The following is a 20,009-nucleotide window of genomic DNA, read 5'->3' as shown; positions in this document are numbered from 1 at the left end:
TCAGAGTGTGGTGACACATTTCTTAGAGTTGCGAGCGCTGCTTTTGGCCTGCAGTGGGATCAGGATTTGGGCTTGCAGGCAGTACTTCTCCTTGTGCTTCAGCTTGTTCAGAATCAGCTTGTTGGGGCTGGACTCGATGTCATACACCACCTGAAGAAGGAAAGGCAGGATTTTAAGGAATACTGAAATCATGAGATCAAATCCTCCTGAGCACTGAAATGAAGGTCTAAACAAAATCCTTTTTACAAAGCCTGTGATTAACTGATTAACTGTGGTGGAAAAGTGAATCTCTTAGTAGTAAAATAGTAATAATAATAATAGTAGTAAAATTGAAGTCTGTTGAACTTGTGTAAATTCCCTGAGGAGATAACAGTGAGGCTGCACAGCACTGATCTGTACAGCTGGTCACTGGAAACAACCCTTATATACCGTAACAGAAAAATGGAGCTTTAAAGATCCGAGAATAAAAAATCAGTTTCTTTCTTTGTGTTTCCCTTGTTCTTCTTTTTTGTTGTTCTTGTTTTTGTTCTTGTTGTTGTTTTGGTTCTTCTTCTTGTTCTTCCTCTTCTGCCTCCTTTTCTTCTTCCTCTTCTGTTTCATAATCGTAGTTAAAAGGTAATTTGTCTCCACTGATGTGCTCATTATGACTTCACAGGAAAAATCTGTCACTGTGACGGCAATTCTTCAAGTGCTGAAACAGCCGATGGTCGATCAACAGGAAATTGTCAACCATTTTGATAATCGATTAATGATGATTGATTAATGATTTAAGAAAAAAAGCTATTGACAGATAAATGAATGATAAAACGAATCATTGGTGGCATCCCTAAAACATTTTTTTACAGGTTTTCTGATGAGAACTATGTCATTTGGCACTAACTGCAGGGGAAACTGGGTTGTTGTTGAAAAAGCAGCTCAGTTGAAACCCAAATTAATATGAACTCATTATTCATTTATAATCAGAATGCAATTCTTTACACGTTGAATTTAATTTTGACAAATGTTACATTTTTGCATGTTCAGCTCACTTGCTGTATGATGACTAAAACAGAAATTATTTGGATTTAATTATTTGCAAGTGCACCAATTGAAGCTCGTCTCTATTAGATTCATAGATTCAAAGATTATAAAAAACTGATAATGGGAATGATTAAAATTCAAAGATGGAAATATGAAACATGTATTATAAGTATTAAAAAAAGTGTTAACTAGCCTGCTGTGTGTACATTTCAGTACATAAAAATGTAAAATGTACATATGTTAGAATTAAAATTGCACACTATACAATAAAGTGTAAATTATCTTGGGAATTATTATTAGGTTATTAACTCATTAAATAGTTGTTATGAGATAGATGCAGGTCAGGAGTGATTCTTGTACCTCCTCTCCACCGGTGTGCTTGAGGTAGATCTTGTAGTGCAGATTTCTGTGCATTTTCCGGACGAGCGGCCGGGGCTTCACACGGACCACAATGCCTTGCTGTGTGACGTTCAGCTTCAGCATGGGCGGGCTGAGTTTGGCTGCAGAGATGATCGATGAGTTTAATATATTTGCACAATAGTGGAGCACAAAATGATGTGACAGAGGGATCAAAGTTCAGATACAGTTTGTAACTTGTTTTACCCTATAAGAAGGAAGTGGAACTTTATGGTGTGTACGGCAGAGAGTGAGCAAACAGTGTTGTATTCTGTAAGAATTCTGTACTTCAGATGCAGTTTTAACAAGCTACATTTTAAATCGATCTTTAAACCAGAAATCTTGTCTTTTGTTTTTACTGTTATGTCTCCTTGAGTCAAATATTTGAGTGTTTTTCTTCTAAATAAAGAACTAGTTTTAATAGTGTGTGTTCAGGTTGTGCAGAAGAGGATGCAGACAAGGAGGAAGTGTGGAAATACTAACTCTGCCAGCGGGGGCTGAATCTGGGCGAGAGGGCCCAGGCTGATTTGCTGGAGGGCAGGGAGGAGGCTTGCACTCTGGCATAGTACCACTCTCTGGGGTCAGAGGTCACCTTGCTGAGATCACACTGGTGCTTGTGGATCCCCTGGCAGCTGTCTACATCCAGCCACTGAGGCTCACCGTAACTGAGAATGAGACACAGCATAGTTTAATCTTAAATCAAGTGTATTATATTTGTACAGTCCAATATCACAAATCATGAATGTGCTTTGAGGGGATCTGCAGTCTGTACAGCAATGTAACATCCTCTATATTTAGCAGGAAGTTCAACCGTCTCTTTGAATAAGACATGATTTAACACAGGAGAGATTATTCCTTCCTTTGAAGAAATAATTGCCAAAAGTAAAAGAAAATATCACTTCACTGGCTGATTTGCTCCATCTGTTACTCAAAAAGATTTAAGGACTCAATAATACTCTTAATAACTGATTAAGATTTTTTTCTTCAGCAGTAACAAGAGAAACTTTTAAGTGTCTCTAAATGCTTGTTGAATGCAGATCCTCATGTGTGTAAGTGTGAGGGTGTGTGTGTGTGTGTGTGTGTGTGTGTGTGTGTGTGTGTGTGTGTGTGTGTGTGTGTGTGTGTGTGTGTGTGTGTGTGTGTGTGTGTGTGTGTGTTTATGTCTCACATCTTCCACTGGACATAGTACTGCAGTGAGGTAGTAGTACTGGTATTGGTGGGTGGAGTCCAGCGCAGAGTGTTTTTATAGTCCACAGAGTCAAACCTCACCTGGGTGGGAGGAGTGAGCATCGCTGGAACTGAAGAGGTAATTGATTACTTGTTGATTTGTGACCATAACTTTTATGTATAAAATAAAACGAGACAGTACAAATAAACAGCAAAATAACATCTAAAACACATCTAACCATTTAAGAATCATTTTAACCTGCTTAAAAGACAGGTTTATCATTTTTCAAGTCTGTCTTAAAACAGTCAGGAGCCCAAATGAACACTGAAACATGTTTTTCTTACTGCAGTCATTCCTCCTGTTCATATTGACCATTAGCAGATCCGTCTATAATGTACTTACAATCTAAATGATGAGAGCAAAAATCCACCTTCCTCCTTATTCTGTGCAAAAATGTGTTTAATAGTTTATCTGAGGCTAATATGAAGCTTCAATTATCCAAATGAGTTAAATTAAGTAGTTATCTTTCAAATTTACAAAGTCCCTCTTTTTGTTACAATACTTCCACCACAGCTCAGCAGGAAACACAAAGAAGGATTTTGATGCTAAAAAGACTGTAAATGTGGCAAATATCTACTTTATTTGACTAACTCAGATTGCTGAAGCCTCATATAAGCTTCAGATAAACTTTTAAATGCATTCTAGCACAAAAAACTGTGGGCAAACTGTGCATATTGTCCCTCCATCACTTACATTGAAAGCATACTGTATTTGAAGGGGATCTTTTAGGAATGGGCACCTGGCTGATGTTGTAAGACTTGAAAAATTGTGAACCCATCCTTTAACAGTAAGTAGTCTTACAGGAGGGTACATGCCACCCAATCAACAGCATCATCACAACACAACAGCACCATCTACATGTAATAAAAATAATATGGATTTTATTGCACTGGTCACAGTAATGATGCAGGCCTCTGTATTCATATTCACAAATTCAGGGTTAATTTAGAAAGAAAACATTTCCTCAGTCTATGAGTGACTCTGAAAGAATCTGTAGAAATGATATTCATTATTATCAAATTATTATATTGTAATGCATGAACTTGTCTTTAAAGCTAAGTTATAACATTTAAACTACAGTGACAGTTTCAGTTTGTTTGGGTGTGTTTTATTTTACCTCTGAGATTCCAGCAGATGTTGGCAGTGAATGGTGACACAGAAAGAATAAATATCATTTTCCTTACAAAGGTTTTTTTCGCAATAACTGGTGCAGTTAAAATCAGACATTTCTTAGAAAGACTTAGTCAAGCTGCATCAGTGTGTCAATATTCCTGAAACGGATGTTACTCACTCACTTTACTCTAATCTTGTTTCCTGAACACAATCATCATGTCATGTATGTGCCTGAACTGTGTACAAGTTAATGTTTTACTGGAGAATTATAATTATTGATATTTGGCACATTTTTAATTACTTCTTAGAATAAACGGTAACACTTTACTTTAAATCGCCCTATCTATCATTTACAAGCAGGAAGCAGAAGAGTTTATAGTTTATAACACACTATAACACAGAGGTTAACACATAAAAGTGTTATTAATAGATTAGTCAACTCCTGCGGGGGCTGGTGTAAGAACAGATAATGAGGATAATAAAACACAAACACACAGTTGTAATAGTATAAAATGACTTCATCGGTGAAGTTACAATTACTGGCAAATACTATACATTTATAAACACTTACATATGACCTTCTAAACTTATAAATACATTATAGTGTGATATAAACCATTTATCTAATGCTAAATGGAGGGTCTTAGTGTTACTGAATCATTTAGAGACAAATAAGTTACTGTTTGTTGCAAAACCTCTTACAATATCCAACACAATAACTTCATTTACTGCTTAATAGTCTTATTCTGTTGCTTTTCATGTTGTCCCATTGCTTTCTGTTATAGTTTATCCTCGGTGTAACACATCATGACATAATGTCTCAGTAAATAACAAGGTGTTTAATTAAGGCAGGTGTTTATAAGGGTCAATAAATTTAAAGTTACACTTGTTGCTTTTCTTACAGTGTCTATAAATATCAGAATTTCCTCTCAGTTCAGATTTGATGTCAAAAAATGTAATATAGTCTTTTTCCAGACATTACTGAAGTAACTGAGAGGAAGTTTAGGGATTAAGGGAGACACTAGCCAGAATAAAATAAGCCTAACTTTCAAATCAAATGAGTCAATCAATAACAACACTAATCCCCAGGTGATAAGACATCAACAGACACAGATCAGAGGTTACCTTGAGATGTGATGCAGATGCGCAGGTTCCCCAGCAGCACAGCTCCGAGCAGCAGACGGGTCATTGTGATGATGCTGTTGGTAGATGACAGAAAGGCCAACACACACACACACACACACACACACAAGACAAGCCACACTGGACTGATGCTGGCAGCAGCAAGGCCACCTTTAACATAGATAACTTCCTCTTTTACGGCTGACACATGATGACACAGCAGGCTTACGTTACTTGACTTTTTTTTTTTCCTTTACATTTTTGTGCAATTCACACGTCATGTTTCTGAACACTGACAGGTACTTTTAGCAATGTTTCTACTTTATATGTACACGACATGCAAAATCATCGCTATTAATAGTGATAACACATGCATGCACTCTATGTCCTATACACCTGATCATTCACTGACTGGACAGTACATCTCTGTTTTATCTGGTGGGGGGGGGGGGGGGGGGGGGGGGGTTAAAAAGTCTCAGAGCTAAAGAAGTGTTTGTTTCTGCTCAACTTGTGCTTGAATCTTCACACATGACACAAATAACACAAATTGAGAGACAAGTAATGGGATTCATTGTTCAAAACAGGTTATTAAACTTAATCTCTCATTAACCAATTTACTTTCAACAAAATAAACCACGTTAAATTATTTTAAAATAACATTATCTAGAACACCATCTCTATTTTCTCTTTTAACGCATGCTTTTCAAGTTTCTGTGTTGCGTAAAAGAAAATTTCCTCAGTGATAAAAATCAGTTCATGTGTTTCTGTGAAGATTCATTTTGACTAAACAGACCTAGTTTTGATCATTTGAATAATGTATTGCACCTGCTTCAGATTCCTACGCTGTCGTGTTTCTGACTGGAACCAGTGATAAATATCTGCTTAGAACATTTTACTGGAAACATAACTGTGTTACATAATGAAAGGTCCTTCTCAGCAGCGCATAGGTTTGTTAGTGTGTGGGTGGAAGATAAAGAGAGAGGAGGAGTGATATCATCTTTTCTCACACTTCATGTTTCCACCGTGTGTTATTAATTATGTTGTCACAATTTAATGGGTTTATTCATGTTTACAGTACTGAGATTACATTGTCAATGTGGTATGTCCTCTTTATTTGTTTCTACTCCATCTGTCCATCACATTAACTCAGTGTGCATTAGCAAACCTTTACATTCTTGTCCTACAGGCCTGAGTCACTTAATGGGCTCCCAAAGAACTGTACCACGCTCTGCTATCTGTGTGTTTCCATGCACACTAGTATCCCACTTTTTAAGTCTTATCATCTGTTTGCAGTGTTATCTTGATTTCTCCCCATCTAAGCCAAAATGTTCTGTATCAGGAATGTTTGGAGAACTGGATCAGGTGTTCGCATGCAACAGTCTACTGGTTTTTATTGAAGTACTCCAGGTATCCATGTTCCCCAAAACTGGGATAAGGCCTCGTCCAGGTTTCTGAAACCAGGATAAAGTGTTTACATGTAAAAAACATAACCAGGGTACTCCAAAAACCAGATTATAACCAAAATACTGGTGTGCATGTAAACATACTTATTGATTCCCAACCAGGGCTATTTATACTTACTGAAGAACAAGCTCAAAAATTAAAAAAAATAACTTTATGCACATGTTGAGTCAACACCTGAACACTAGGAGCGTAGTGTGTAAAAGAAATATCACACAAGTATAGAAGAGTGCAGAGTAGAGCCTTAAGTAATGAATAAATAGTTGAAATAGCTAGCTAGCTAAAACTGCATAAATGGTCAAAACGGCAGAAAGTAGTAGATCAATAACTGGAGCACAGGCTCAGGACTTTATTTTCTACTATTTATTGCAACAGACACTTTACACATGAGACCATATATTGAGACCACCTATTGCCATTTGTTACATGTGCTGCACAAAAAAAGTTATAATTTCATTGTCTGGAAAATGACATTAAAGCATTTTGAACCTTCAACCAATCAAACATGGTTTGATCGAAATAGTACCACAATGATGGTGGTGTGAATGCAAATTTGGACAGACTGACCTAAATTTTAACAGTTCAATCAGCTTTTAATCAGGTCAACACATTTTGAACGAGAGGAGATGTTGATCATTTTGAGAGGATACATTACAGCAGCTCCAGATTACCAGAACTCGACTACCTGCAAACCAGGTAGCAAGAACATGCGAGGACACACACCCAATAGTGAAGTCTGTTATCAGCGGTTCCTGGAAACAGAAAAAGGTCCCCGCACTCGCCCACACACACCTCAAAGAGGAAGGAAACATAAATAACAGACATAATGCAAACACACACTCGCACACACAAAGGAGGTCCCCGTTGTTACTTGAATAGTTTCAGAGGAAGGAACAACAGTGATTGCTCAAATGTCATGAAACATCATGACATGTGCGCTTCTTCCTTTACACAGTAACACTATGTGCCACAATCTGACTCTCATTTAAATGTAATTTACTACCTTAACTACACTGAAATACCAACTTCCCTTCCTTAATGGGTTTCATTTGACATCCAGAAATGTGGTAAACATCAACATAACATCTGGGTCATAGCGTGTTCAGTTTACCTTCAATCCCATGACATCCCTTCTTGTTTTCACATCATTGATTGAAACAGGGTATTAACTGAATTTTATTGAAACTGTTACATACAATACAAATCAAAACAGTAATAAAGCACACATGCACAGATGGATGTTGAGACAAGACAAATAACAGCTTTAGCAGTAACAAAACTAAACAAAAAAAGTGGTTACCTGCTTTTACAAACATTAACTAAATAACATTTTCACACATTGAAAACTGAGCACAGCAACAGTCAACTGGTAATTGGTAAATTGAAATTCACCTGTTTAAGCATTTTAATCAGCGTCAAGTGCATTTACATGTAGTTATCATTCTGCAATGTCCGAACACAGCACAACTGTAAAGACACCGACAGTGGCAAATGATACCTTGGGATCACTTTCAAGATGATTTCATGAACAATAGAAACACTTACACATCTACAGTTTACGCTCATCATATAAAACAACTCTTGACTATTCGCTCGTGACTTGTAAAGCACTTTTTTCACATTTCCTGAGAACATCCTCGAAGTCTAGTTTTATCATTTCGTTTCCATCCTCCGACCACTTATGTAACAATGCAGATGAGGGAAGTGTGGGTGGAGGGAAGCAGCTCTCTCTGATGTAACAGTACATCAAAGGATAAAGGGTTTCACTGAAACTTTATAAGGTGCAGGTGACATCTAATGAATGTTAAAGATACACTGTGTAAATATTATAACTGGTTATTATTTGGTTATACAATGCATTAAGAGAGAAGCAGTCCCTTTTTTAAACAGTTTTTGTAGCCATATAAAAGCAAAAACACCTGCATTTTATAACCTTAACACAGGCATGTCCAACCTATTCCATGAAGGCCTGTGTGCCTGCAGGTTTTTGTTCCAACTGATTAAGAGCATGCAATTCAACCAATCAACTGTCTGAAGCCTGAGAAAAAACTTGCTGTGAAATGGTCCTTCACGGAATAGTTTGGAGTAAAGTAAAATTGATCAGACACCTGCAACTTATTCAAAATTCAGCTGTAAGAGTTTTGAGCAAAACCAAAAGAACGGCCTGAATAAACTGAGTTATGTTGCTTTAACCATTTAACTGTGCAGCATCTTGACTCAACCTCTGTATAAAACCTGCTTCATAAATAAAACTGCCTTGTCTTTGAGTCCTTTTGAGAATTCTCTTGCTTTTCAAGAGCCTCATCTATTCTCCACCACTGGGGTATTATCCAGTGAACTCGCTGGGTATTTTCACTAACCTCCCTTTTACTCCTCTATCACTTCATCATTAATGTCTTGTCTACAACTCTCCTTCAGGGGAGGATGCAATTTACATGTTTTAAATCACCATTAATGCATTTCATTGATTGGGTTAATGGCATAGATCTTGTAAATACAAGGTTAGTATACAGTAAAGCATTTTCTCTTCATGAAGGCACAGTCAAAAAGTTACTTTTCATCACTAACATTGATCACGCTTTTCCGGTCGTTATGACCACTCAAAGCGTTCACACACATTCATACACTGATGGCAGGGCTAGGGTAATCTGCTCTAGGGTAACCTGCTCATCAGGAGGAAACTAATCATTTATACACCGCTGACACAGCAACAGGAGCAATTTGGCATTAAGTACAGTATCTTGCCCAAGGACACATCTACATGTGGACTGAAGGAGCCGGGAATCGGAACACCAATCTTCCAATTGGTGGACAACCATTAGGTAGTATAAAGAAAGGGGCATTTCATAAGTGCAATATTTTCTTTCTTCTTCTAGTTGGTGTGTTTATTTTGCCATGTAGGGGTGGGGACAGTCTAGTCTTTGAATTTTAAAAATGCAAAAAACTAAAAACTAAAAATGCAACCAAAAAAAAAAAAAAAGTCAATTTATCCAAAAGAATAAACTTAAATGTAAACCACTTTGACCTATACTTTGAAGAAGAAAGAGAAGTGCAACAGTCAAAACAATATGTCTGGCATTCATGCAATGAATTGTTCATTTTCTATACAACAATTACCCCATAGTGGAAATCAACTTGGCAATAACACTGAAGTAAAAAACAAACAAACTATAAGCACATGTACATGTACTAAATGCATTCTGCATCTGCCACCTGAATACAATAAAAGGTAACATCAAGTCAAACTAAACTACTTGAAACATGTAACTAGGACCAGTTAGTAGTTCGTGCAGTTTTAATTTCAGATGATGGCAGAGACTGTGGGATCTATCATCATTGTATCCCCTGCGTCCAAACATTCAATGTGCCATAGCACTCAAGTGTTTTTTTTTAGCCACGGTAGCCCTCTGCCTGTTCACCTGGTGCCAACTCAACAACAATTTGACGTCTTTCATAACTCGAGTGGTCTTCAAAGTAGGTTTCAGTCTCTGAGTCACCTTCATCCAAGTTGGTCCCTTGCATATAGTCATCCTTCTGCTGCCTTACCTCATCACCCACTCCTTCATCTGTCTCGGTCGACACACCGATGCGCATTCGTACATCATATTCATCCTTGGGAGTGTCAGCAGGTGTTGATTCATCCACTTCTTTTTCTGGCAGTAGAGCTGTGGGTGAGGAAGGCTCCACTTGTGGCACAAGGATTTTTTCTTTTTTTATTCCCATAGTCCACTGGCCCGTCTGCCTAAATGGAGACTTTAAGACACAAAGAGAAACTGTTAGTTGTAGGTTAGTGCCGAAATTGAGGAACCTGTTCTTTGAGTGGATATAAACTCAAAGTAAATACTCTCTATTCAAATGAGGCTCATCAACAAATTTGTTGTAGAGTTAACAAACCATAGGAGGGAAGGTGGTAGAAGATGGCAGAGAAGTTGATGATTTGGTCTTTCGTAGGTACACCATGTAGACGATGACCGCTAATGCAGCGAAAGATGCCAGGCCTATCCCGACATACATGATGGTGCTATCTGGAACTAAGAGATATAAAAATGTATAAGTAAATACATTTACAGAGCCATACTGTACACACACACACAGTTCTCCATCACACATCCACAAGTGCAACTGATTGATTCATTTGTCTCAACTTTTCTGATGTAAAACTGCATTAGCTTTTTTGGGGGGATTTTTCACCAACATTTTTTGCAACATACTGAGATGAATATGAAGTCATGAACGATTTAATTATGAGATGATGTTTTTTAACAATTAGTTCATACTGTACCATATGTGGTCTGTATGGTAAAGCACATCTGTTCTTTTCCTGAAACTTAAACTTAAGTTTTAAGTTAAAATAAATAAAAATTATACGACAGAAAAAACAGCAGAGACGCCACAAAAATAAAAGAAAATCATTTGAACCCAGAGCCTTCTCCACTGTTGCTCCCACCCTCTGGAATTCGCTCCTCAAATCCATCAGAGACTGTACAGATCCCCATACCTTCAAATCACTCTTAAAAACACACATTTTTAAACTGGCTTTTAACCTGTAAACTGTTTTTTATCCTCTTTCTATTTTATGTCTTTTTAACCATCTACATTGTATGCTCTTTTCATTTCATGTCATTTTAACCTTCTATATTGTTTGTTCTTTTCAGTTTATGTTTTTGCTTGTAAGCGTCTTTGAGCACCTGTAAAAGCACGTTATAAATAAAATGTATTATTATTATTATTATTAAAAATGTAAATGTGTAAAGATCATTTGGATGAGGAGGAGTGGCATTTTACACAACTGAATGCCTCCATTTACATGATGGGCATTGAATTAAGTACTCTGTTGGTATCAGTATCTGGTATGAGCATTAGTGTAATCATTTTTTTAACAATACACAGCCCCTATGAGTAGCAGCACTTCATATCTGAGTTCACCTTAAATAACTACGTCTTTGGTGTTGGGTGAGCTGTTGTATCTCTCAGGTTATATAATCATGTTTTGGAATTAGTCCTTTGGTTGCAAAGAGCGTGACTTTTCTGACTGATAACATAACATGCCGCCATTGAGTGAGCAGCATCACTGTTAACTGTTTAATGACAATCTTGACTGGAAAAAATAAAAACAACGTTAAATTTTACCCAAAGGGAATTGGGTAGATGCTGTACTTGGCAAGGTGCAGTACTCTCCGGGGGCTTCGACGTTTATCTTCTCCAGCACTCCCGTCATCTTTACACAGTGCGTCTCCTGCGTAGCATTCACTTGAAGCTTCGTCTCACACACGCTCTTCTCACAGCTGCAGTCATGGGGTCCGGCATGTAACTGCTAGGGGTTATAATGTAATAAATAAATAAATAAATAAATAAATAAATAAGGAAACTGACACAAGTCTACAGCTCATTTTGACTGCATTCACTGGTTTATCAATGTCACAAAAAAAACGTACAAGGTGTAAATGTGAAACTGTCTGACCTGGTTGATGATGACCACCTTGCATTCAAATAAGGGCAAATTTTTTCCTGCTTTATGCCTTTTCACCTTCTTAGGCTTCAAGTTTTCTTCGTAAAGCAGCCAGGGATGAGTGAAACTGATCAGGATTAGACCTTCTGATTCAGTGGTGACATTTACTGGTGGGAAGTCCAAAGAACCTGGAAACCAATATGAATGTGGATTTATTGTTTGGACAGCACAGTTAATTGCCTTAAAATTGACTCCAGATACAATTGACATCATTATTACTCACATTTCTGTGTTGCTGGACTGTCCTTGAAATAGCTAAAAACAATTTCATTGGCAATGGATTTCTTCTGCTCAAGCACAGCAGTTACTTCAAGATAGTAGGTGTTACTTGGACTGGACAGAAATGATACATCGGTTTGTAGAGTTGGCGGGACCACCGTCACGTTAGGACTGGGGAAACAGGTAATAAAAGAGATTCTTTGTCAAGAGAAGATAACGGACAAATAACCCTGTTCATGTTAGAACTTCACTCAGCTTGGGAGACAAACATTTACACATTTCTTTCTCAAATCATATGAGAATGTCTGCGTTACAAATTGGGGCTCATGAAGTTTAAGAAAAATGAAGATAAATGTATGTGAGGATGAGCTTTGATAGTACAGCATATTTAATACACAATAACCATGTCTTCAGTAGCTTTAAAGAGATCTAAAAAGTTTTAAGTCCGCTTACTGAACACCAAAAAGGTTGAACTTGAGCTTAAATCACATACAAACATGTTAATTAGACACTGTAAAATTCTAGTAAGCTCTTATAAGGACATCTTTAATTTAAGTGCCAATATTTAACTATTTAAACCCTCATCAATTATGTGTGTCCATTTATCTTTCTGTTTTTTGAGAAGCAAATCACTTCGCTGATTTGTCCACCTTCTGAAACTGACATACTTTCTTGAGTGTGTGATGTTGGCCATTAATTATCAATAAAAAAAGATTAGTGTGTATTTTCTGAGGGCAATAACTGTGTGTTGGACAGAACCAAGACCTGTTCAAAGAAGCTAATGTATTAGTTAGTTAGTTATGTGGATAACAATCATATGAGGGTTAATGTTACTTTATACAGTTCAAATTATTTAAAGCAGGCAAACACACATATCTGGCTGGTAATGAATGAAAAGAAAAACACTCACGGGTAAGTCCCTCCATCCGTTGAGCCAATGTCGACCCTGAATCTCAGTCCTGGAGGAGGTTTTTCGTAAGTCCAGGTCAGGATGTTCTTAAAATTCCGGCAGTTGAGGGTCAGGTTGGTTGGCGGTGGCACTGTGGAGGCAGAGACACATATATCACATATTTTAAAGCATTATAAAGCAATTATAATTTTGTCTTCAACCACCAGAGAAAAAACTGTGAAAAATAATAACATGTTTGTGTTGTTAATACTTCACTCAAATCAAAGATGTTAAAGCCACAGTCTGACACTAACAAGGTCAATGAGGAGAAACTTCCCCTGCGTACAAAACAGCTTTCATCAACATTGAGGTCATTTCCAGGCTCTCAGATAAACTCAGACAGGGAAGAAGAAGAGTTTTGACAATTTATTTAGTGGCACATACTTCCCACTAGAGGGCACTGTATGAAAACTACATACACTACATTTTTTCCCCTCATGCAAACAAAGTCACCTACAGATAACTGTTGGTTCAAGAGCATAATGCCAGGAAATGGTTTGGCTCCAAAGTGCAGGTAGATGCACTCCTTTGTAATAATGTGATCTACTTTATTTGATGTTTTCTGGCATTGACTTAAAGATAAAAACTTCTTTTTTTTTTTTTTAAATGCCTCCTAACAGCCTCTTGTGGACACACTGCAACTGATCCTCACTTCAGAGCTCACAGTTTAATTTGAGCAGTTTTATAAAGTAAACTAAATTATTTTAATGCCACATTTGATCAGCACCTTGGCACACTAGTTCTTTATCAGTGTGTATCTGCACAAGCCTGACATTATACATCTGTTACAGTAAGCAGCCACCTACAGCGATATACATGTCATTGTTTTCACACTGTAAACACACACCCTCTGTTAATATTTGGAGCCATAGTAGAAAGTTTAAAAGGCTGCTTCAGTTCAGACTGGATGTGTTTTTATTTTTATCTGAGATGACAGTTGACCTTTAAGTTTCAGGAAAAGAAAGGCAGACGCAAAAGTTAAACAAAAAACTTGAGTAGTGATTTGATTTTTGATTTTTTTTTTGGTGTGACGATGGCTTTCTGTCAGGTGTGGCACTTAATAATACAGCAGGAGATAAAAGTTTGGATGAAGCTGTTTGGATGAGTCACTGAACACAAGAGCTACAAATATTAGTCGATTAATTGATTCAATTCATCCCCAACTATTATGATAATCAATTAAATCCACATTTTCTGATTCCAGCTTGTAAAACGTGAATATTTCCTGGTTTCTTTAGTCCTCTATGAGAGTAAAATGAATATCTCTGGGTTAAGGACTGTTTGTTGGAATGAAGCAAGACATTTGAAGACACAATTTTTTGCCATTTTCTAACATTTAATGGACCCAACTAGGGCTGGCACGATTAATTGAACTTTTAATCTCAATTACGATTAATGAACGATTATCTCTACCCTTGATGAACAATTATGCATTTTCACTGTTTCTTTTTTGTATTTTAAACTCCTCTCACATGATATTTTTTGATATTTTCACACAAGATATGCAACCTTTACTGTCATGGCAACAGTGAACACCACGATGAATTGAAAAGATTAAGATTAAGATTAAGTCTGTTAGAGTTTCTAAATGTCGGTTTCGATTATTTTGTCGATTCATTGCCCAGCCCTTAACCCAACTATCGATTCATCAATAAAATAATCAACAAATGAATCAATAATGAAAGTAACTGTTAGCTGATGCCCGACTGAACACACCTTTACAGTAATTTGTGAGTCACCTCTGTTATCGTACAGCAGAGTACATTTCAGTTTCATTTCCTCTGTGAACAAACGAGCGCCCACACATGTAGCGAAGATCAAAAAAAAAAAATTAAGGTGTGAAAAAGTGAAAGCAAAATCACAAACAGCAGCATATAGACTGTAAAGGAGGTGATAACCGCAACAGTTGAAGTTGGTTGCTGACGGCTCTCACCACAAGCAGAACCAGTCACACACACGCTTAACCACACATTTCATTTCAACACTTTACATTTTCTACAAAAGCGAAAAGTACAAAACAAGAAATTATTTATTTATTTTAATAGATGTTACCTATTAAATCCGTTTTTTGAAACAATTTTAAAATAATGCGGGAAAAACTTGACTAATTGTTTTACAGCACAGATGTTTGCACTACTGTAAAATCAGAGTAAAAAGTGTTTAACATTATGTCAAAGGCTCCTTCCACTAAACAAATATTTCTTTTCTTTTTTTTTCAGTTGGATGTTTGAGCCTCACTGTCTGAAACGATGTACACGTGCAGCTTGTTTTCACGTGCGTCTGTTGAAAGTGGAAGTTTGAAGTTTTAATCTCACTATGAATCTGATTTTATGTGGACATTCAAGCATTATTCGTTACGTTCCCGACTAGATATCTAAGTTGACGGTTTTTCACAGCGAGTGTTTCCAATCTCCTTTTCTGGCTTTATGTTAAATTTGTCACCTCTGAGAAAAAGGTCATGCCTGCAGCTGAAGTCAAGTGGGTATTGTTTACTAACTAAACACTCCGTATGTTTATCCATTTATATGTGAGTGAAGCAGATTTTAAGTGTCACTTTATGTAAGCAGGGAACTAAAACCTACAGCAGCAGAAAAAGCGGACAAATTTGTGCCTACAAAGCAAAGTCGTCTTTGACAAACAGGAAGAGAAAGCAGATGTAATCAGACTTAAAAGGAGGTTGCTGGTAATGTGCAGAACATTTTCAAGATTAGATGAAACAGATGCAGTACAAGACCAGGTTTTGCACTTAAAAGTGTTTTCAACAATAAAAACTATTAATCGTTTTCCTTTATCAATTAACTTCATAGAAATTGAAAAACGTAAATCAATATTTGGTAGTTTGGCAGCTTTAAAAACAGCAGCAGTTCTCCTCGATACTTGTGCACACAGCGTTTTTTCTAATGTACTCAGCGGGTCAGTTGTTCCTGCACCTCGAAGAAGTTACCACAGTTCTTCTTCATCGGCGCATTTCAGCTGCTTCCGACTCTTCATGTAATCTCAGACTGACTTCATAATGATAAGATTAGAGCTCCCTGGGGCAGCCAAGCCATCTATAGCAGGACATAGTGCAGCTTAGTCAGGATGAGAATTCACATTAACCACATTAACTGAGTGGACACAAGACACAAGAAGCACAAAGCACAAAATATAAAGTCCATACTTCAGTATTTTCCTTTTTTTCTTGCAACACCACAGATGAAAACATATGTCTAGGGACCATGGACACATGGTCTGAAGCCTACAGACAGTTCCTTCTACATTGAAGTAAACCTACTCAAATTAAAAGCTGAGACTTGGGAGACATTTTAATGTAGAATTGTATTTAAAACAGCTGTCTAAATACTTGGCAATGTACAAAGCTAATCACATCAGAAAAGTTCAAGTCACAACAAACATTTATCAAATTGTTCACCACACAGAACAGAAAGCTACAAAGCCTACATGAGTATCCTATCACGACCCGACTTTATCAGAAGTTCCTATGAACACAAAGCTTGCTGACTGGAGGCGGGTTGATGTGATGTGAATGAGTAAACTGATAACTGCTTAGTGTTATATTTGTACAGCGGACGACCACAGGTGTGCGACACAAGACACTTTACAGGGTTTTAAAAGAGGTCAACTCAAAGGCGAGCTGAGTTAACACGCTCGGAAAGTCCCGGTGTGACTAACACAAGCTGTGTATTGTTTATGGTGACTCACGGCGGCTGGGGGAATCCTAAATAATATAAACAACGTGCTACTTCATCTTTTTGTTTTTTTACATCTAATTGTCAATACATGTCACTGTGTTCTGTGTTAACACATTCAAATTGTGTGAAAGCCACAGTGGCAAGTTGAAACCCATACAGCATGCTATCTTTTACCAGAGGGGCCTCAGATTTGCCCGCAATACCCCTCTGTATCCTGTAATATATACACAGGATGCAGGGCACACCACCCACCACAATACACATCACTGTGTTTCTAACAGATAAGATGTTAGCCAGATATTTTCTAAGAAATATAAAAATAACCGTGTAGCCACACTAATTAGATTCAAATCTAACTGAGCATTTTGTGCCCAGATATATAAAGACAGGTAACATGCTTTTACTGGTCTACTTTAGTTATGGCTCATTAAATCCTTGTCTGACTTGTTTGTTAATGTCAAATCAAACATATTTTAGGAGGTCTGTCATAATACTTGCAATAAGACCTTTAGAGAACTCTTTATAGAGGCAGTTCATTAGCTGTTTGTTGTTGAATTTAAAACAGATCTACATTTGAATAGGTCAATTTTCACATCCTCTTTTTTTTTTCATTTTACTGAACTTTTGCTGGGCGATTTCTAGAAATGATACAATTCATTATTTGTTTTGTTTTTACACAATTTGTGAAATGTCATAATACGCACAAAAACTTCCGCAAAAAACTTAAAAGGTTATTTTGCTTTGATTCGGGGTGTCTGTGGCTCAGGAGCTAGAGCGGGTCATTCACTAATCAGAAGATCAGTCATTCAAACCCCGGCCCCCTTTAGTCTGCATGATGACGTACACTTGGGAACGATAATGAACCTAAAATTGCCATCAAAGGCTGTGCTATGAGTTAGTGTGTGTAAATGAGTATTAGATAAGATGTCCTGATAAGCAGGTCCTTGTATGGCAACCAGTGTATGAATACATGTGTGAATGGGTGAATGTTGATGTGCAGTGTGTGTAAAGCGCTTTTATTGGTTGGAAGACTAGAAAGGCAGTATATAAATGCAGTTCATATATTACTGAGTTTGCAATAAAGCTCCTTTTCTCAAGACCAGCTGGAAACTTGACTAATTCAGAAATGAGTTCCTCTGGCCGTGCCCCATCTTCTTCCTCTGTTGAGTTTTATGGTAGTTAACACCCTAATTGTTGCACTGTCCCATCTACTCCAGTGTTGCCTTGGCATGTGCGAGGGGGAGTATGGTGGACATGTTCCTGCATGAGGCTGCATGTGAATAATAAAAATCACTTTCAGACAGAGCAGGTCTAGACTTATTCTTTAATTTACAGAAAACCAGCAATTCCCCACAAGCAAGCACTTTGGGACAGTGGCAAGGAAAAACTCCCCTTTCATGGGAAGAAACATCATGCAGGCAATAATAATAATAATAGAAACATGACTTGTGGCAGTTGTTACCAGGGATGTTTGAAAGGGGCTTAATATCTAGAGCTCTGAAGTACATCATTGTAGGTGCATTTAAGGACAAGGTGTGTAAATAACCGCAGCCTGCAGAGGATTGCTCAAATGACCACATATGTTTATCCTCTCTTTCCATCCATGCATTAGAGTTATGGCTATAATTACAGGCCTGTATACACCATCAGATCAGAGAACATGGTTTCATTCTTACTTACACTGCAGGTACTTCTTCATTATGTAGGGATTAATGCCTAACAATGTAAATGCATAACGGGCCTGCTTACGCACTTTCTAAAGAAGAAAGATTACAACACCTAAGGGAGCTTGGGTAATAATGAAAACTACAAAGAGGAAATACAGAAAACAAATAAGGAACAGGCGAATTATTTTCTCAATTTGAGACCTTCACCAGTGGTTCGGTTTACGTGTCTCTCTCACTTTTTGTTTTTCATTTGCAAAACTGATTTATAAACACAATCACACGACAACTAGCAACAAATTTATGATTACGTGGTGGGTTTTTAGAGTACTCTGGGGTCATTTATTTACGTATTTAAGTAATGAACCAAACATCTCCTTTCCTATCATAGTGAAAATCATATAGCTACAGTCAGTAGATCAGACTCTGTTGTATTGTTATACTTTATTATGGAAGAAAACGGACCCCCAGTATGCGCTGTGCTAGTGCTGCTTTGTAGTATTGTAACGCAAACACACAAAACGGTATTTAAACCCGGGAATGTGTTCACAGACAAATCCGTAAGCCTACTAATACTTCTCTGACAACTTGATAAATTACCGGAGGAAAAACGTTAAAAACCTACTCCACACCAGAGCTAGTGTTAACTAGCCGATAGCATTGGACTTGTGTTTCAGCAGGCCAAGCAGACCCTCCTCCTCCTCCTCCTCCTTACTTCACCGCTTCATACTAAACTGACACAAAGGCTATAAAAACAACCAGCCATTCACACTGAACTGGCGTTTCGTATATTTTATTACCTGTTGCTATTATTATTCACACGGCGATTTAAATGGGCGTGGACACAGGCTACTGTAACGATGTGTAGCGCAGATTGATTTAACATAGCCTTTTAATTCTGACTTATATTACTCACCCTGCGCCGCCGTGAGGTGTAGGCCTATCCAAAACAAAACATTGATGTGACAAAGACAATCCATATTTCATCCCTCGGTAAGCCCTCGGTGTTGTTCTCAGACTGCGGCGTGGCGAAGGAAGACGCTGTACTTCTTTGGCTTTTTTTTTTTTTTTTTGCCTGACTGGGAAGTCGCTGGAGACGCAATGCCGCAACACTTCCGCAAATGTATTCCCATCGGAAATTCACACTTTTTAATACTTGCACTTTGTATTTTTCATTTGAGATACATAAAGCTGTAAATGTACGCCACATAGGCTATTGATATAAAGAGACAAATGTATAAGACGTGTTAGATTTGTAGTTAAAGAAAAGAAAGTCCCTAAAATGACATTATTTGGTCAATTTGTACTCTTAAATTAGTTCATACTTAAAATAAAGAAGTTACTCATATATGTATGAATATATATGAATTGTGAGCGTGAAAGAATAAAAACATTATCGATTAATAGCCTAACTAATATTTTTACACAGGTCACAGGTGCTAAATATAAGTGTCATGTTACATACAGGTCGTTTTTCTAACATTAGCTAATGATGAAACATGCTCTGACAAAAACAAGTCAAGCGTCTATTTATTTTAAAGCCATTTTCCCGTAATACTCATATGTCCGACAGCACTTGAAGGCAGCATCCGTTGAATTGGCACACGTTTCAGTCACGTTAGAGGGGAAACTACCA

The 20,009-nt window shown here is 37.4% G+C and overlaps 2 protein-coding genes across 3 annotated transcripts; both read right to left on the bottom strand.

Annotated features, from left to right (window-relative positions):
* Positions 1-4,946, bottom strand: il22ra2 (interleukin 22 receptor, alpha 2). The gene is made up of 5 exons (XM_053333247.1): positions 4,883-4,946; positions 2,585-2,714; positions 1,900-2,081; positions 1,381-1,520; positions 1-150 (listed from the first exon to the last, which is right to left on the bottom strand). The coding sequence occupies exons 1-5, from the start codon at positions 4,944-4,946 to the stop codon at positions 1-3; spliced, it is 666 nt and encodes a 221-aa protein (XP_053189222.1).
* A 2,533-nt stretch (positions 4,947-7,479) lies between these two features.
* Positions 7,480-19,541, bottom strand: ifngr1l (interferon gamma receptor 1-like). 2 transcript variants are annotated; one of them, XM_053333307.1, is made up of 7 exons: positions 19,290-19,541; positions 12,979-13,108; positions 12,073-12,239; positions 11,802-11,977; positions 11,471-11,651; positions 10,235-10,371; positions 7,480-10,093 (listed from the first exon to the last, which is right to left on the bottom strand). In XM_053333307.1, exons 1-7 carry the CDS (start codon positions 19,351-19,353, stop codon positions 9,731-9,733), a joined length of 1,218 nt encoding a protein of 405 aa, XP_053189282.1. In that variant the 5' UTR covers positions 19,354-19,541; the 3' UTR covers positions 7,480-9,730. The 2 variants fall into 2 exon arrangements, with proteins under 2 accessions (XP_053189282.1, XP_053189283.1); XM_053333308.1 differs by having other exon boundaries at positions 11,498-11,651.
* Between the last annotated feature and the right edge of the window lie 468 nt (positions 19,542-20,009).

The sequence above is a fragment of the Scomber japonicus genome, chromosome 14, assembly GCF_027409825.1.
Source record: "Scomber japonicus isolate fScoJap1 chromosome 14, fScoJap1.pri, whole genome shotgun sequence".
Taxonomy (NCBI): Eukaryota; Metazoa; Chordata; class Actinopteri; order Scombriformes; family Scombridae; genus Scomber; species Scomber japonicus.
This window is presented reverse-complemented; position numbering and strand designations above follow the sequence as displayed.

Excerpts from the sequence above, each read along its gene's own strand:
- il22ra2 (XM_053333247.1), bottom strand. The coding sequence starts at position 4,946 with ATGACCCGTCTGCTGCTCGGAGCTGTGCTGCTGGGGAACCTGCGCATC. Across the intron at positions 2,715-4,882 it reads CATCTGCATCACATCTCAAG|TTCCAGCGATGCTCACTCCT; the intron begins GTAACCTCTGAT and ends TTACCTCTTCAG. Across the intron at positions 2,082-2,584 it reads TACTATGTCCAGTGGAAGAT|TTACGGTGAGCCTCAGTGGC; the intron begins GTGAGACATAAA and ends TCTCATTCTCAG.
- ifngr1l (XM_053333307.1), bottom strand. The coding sequence starts at position 19,353 with ATGGATTGTCTTTGTCACATCAATGTTTTGTTTTGGATAGGCCTACAC. Across the intron at positions 13,109-19,289 it reads ACACCTCACGGCGGCGCAGG|TGCCACCGCCAACCAACCTG; the intron begins GTGAGTAATATA and ends CTGCCTCCACAG. Across the intron at positions 11,652-11,801 it reads AGGTGGTCATCATCAACCAG|TTACATGCCGGACCCCATGA; the intron begins GTCAGACAGTTT and ends AACCCCTAGCAG.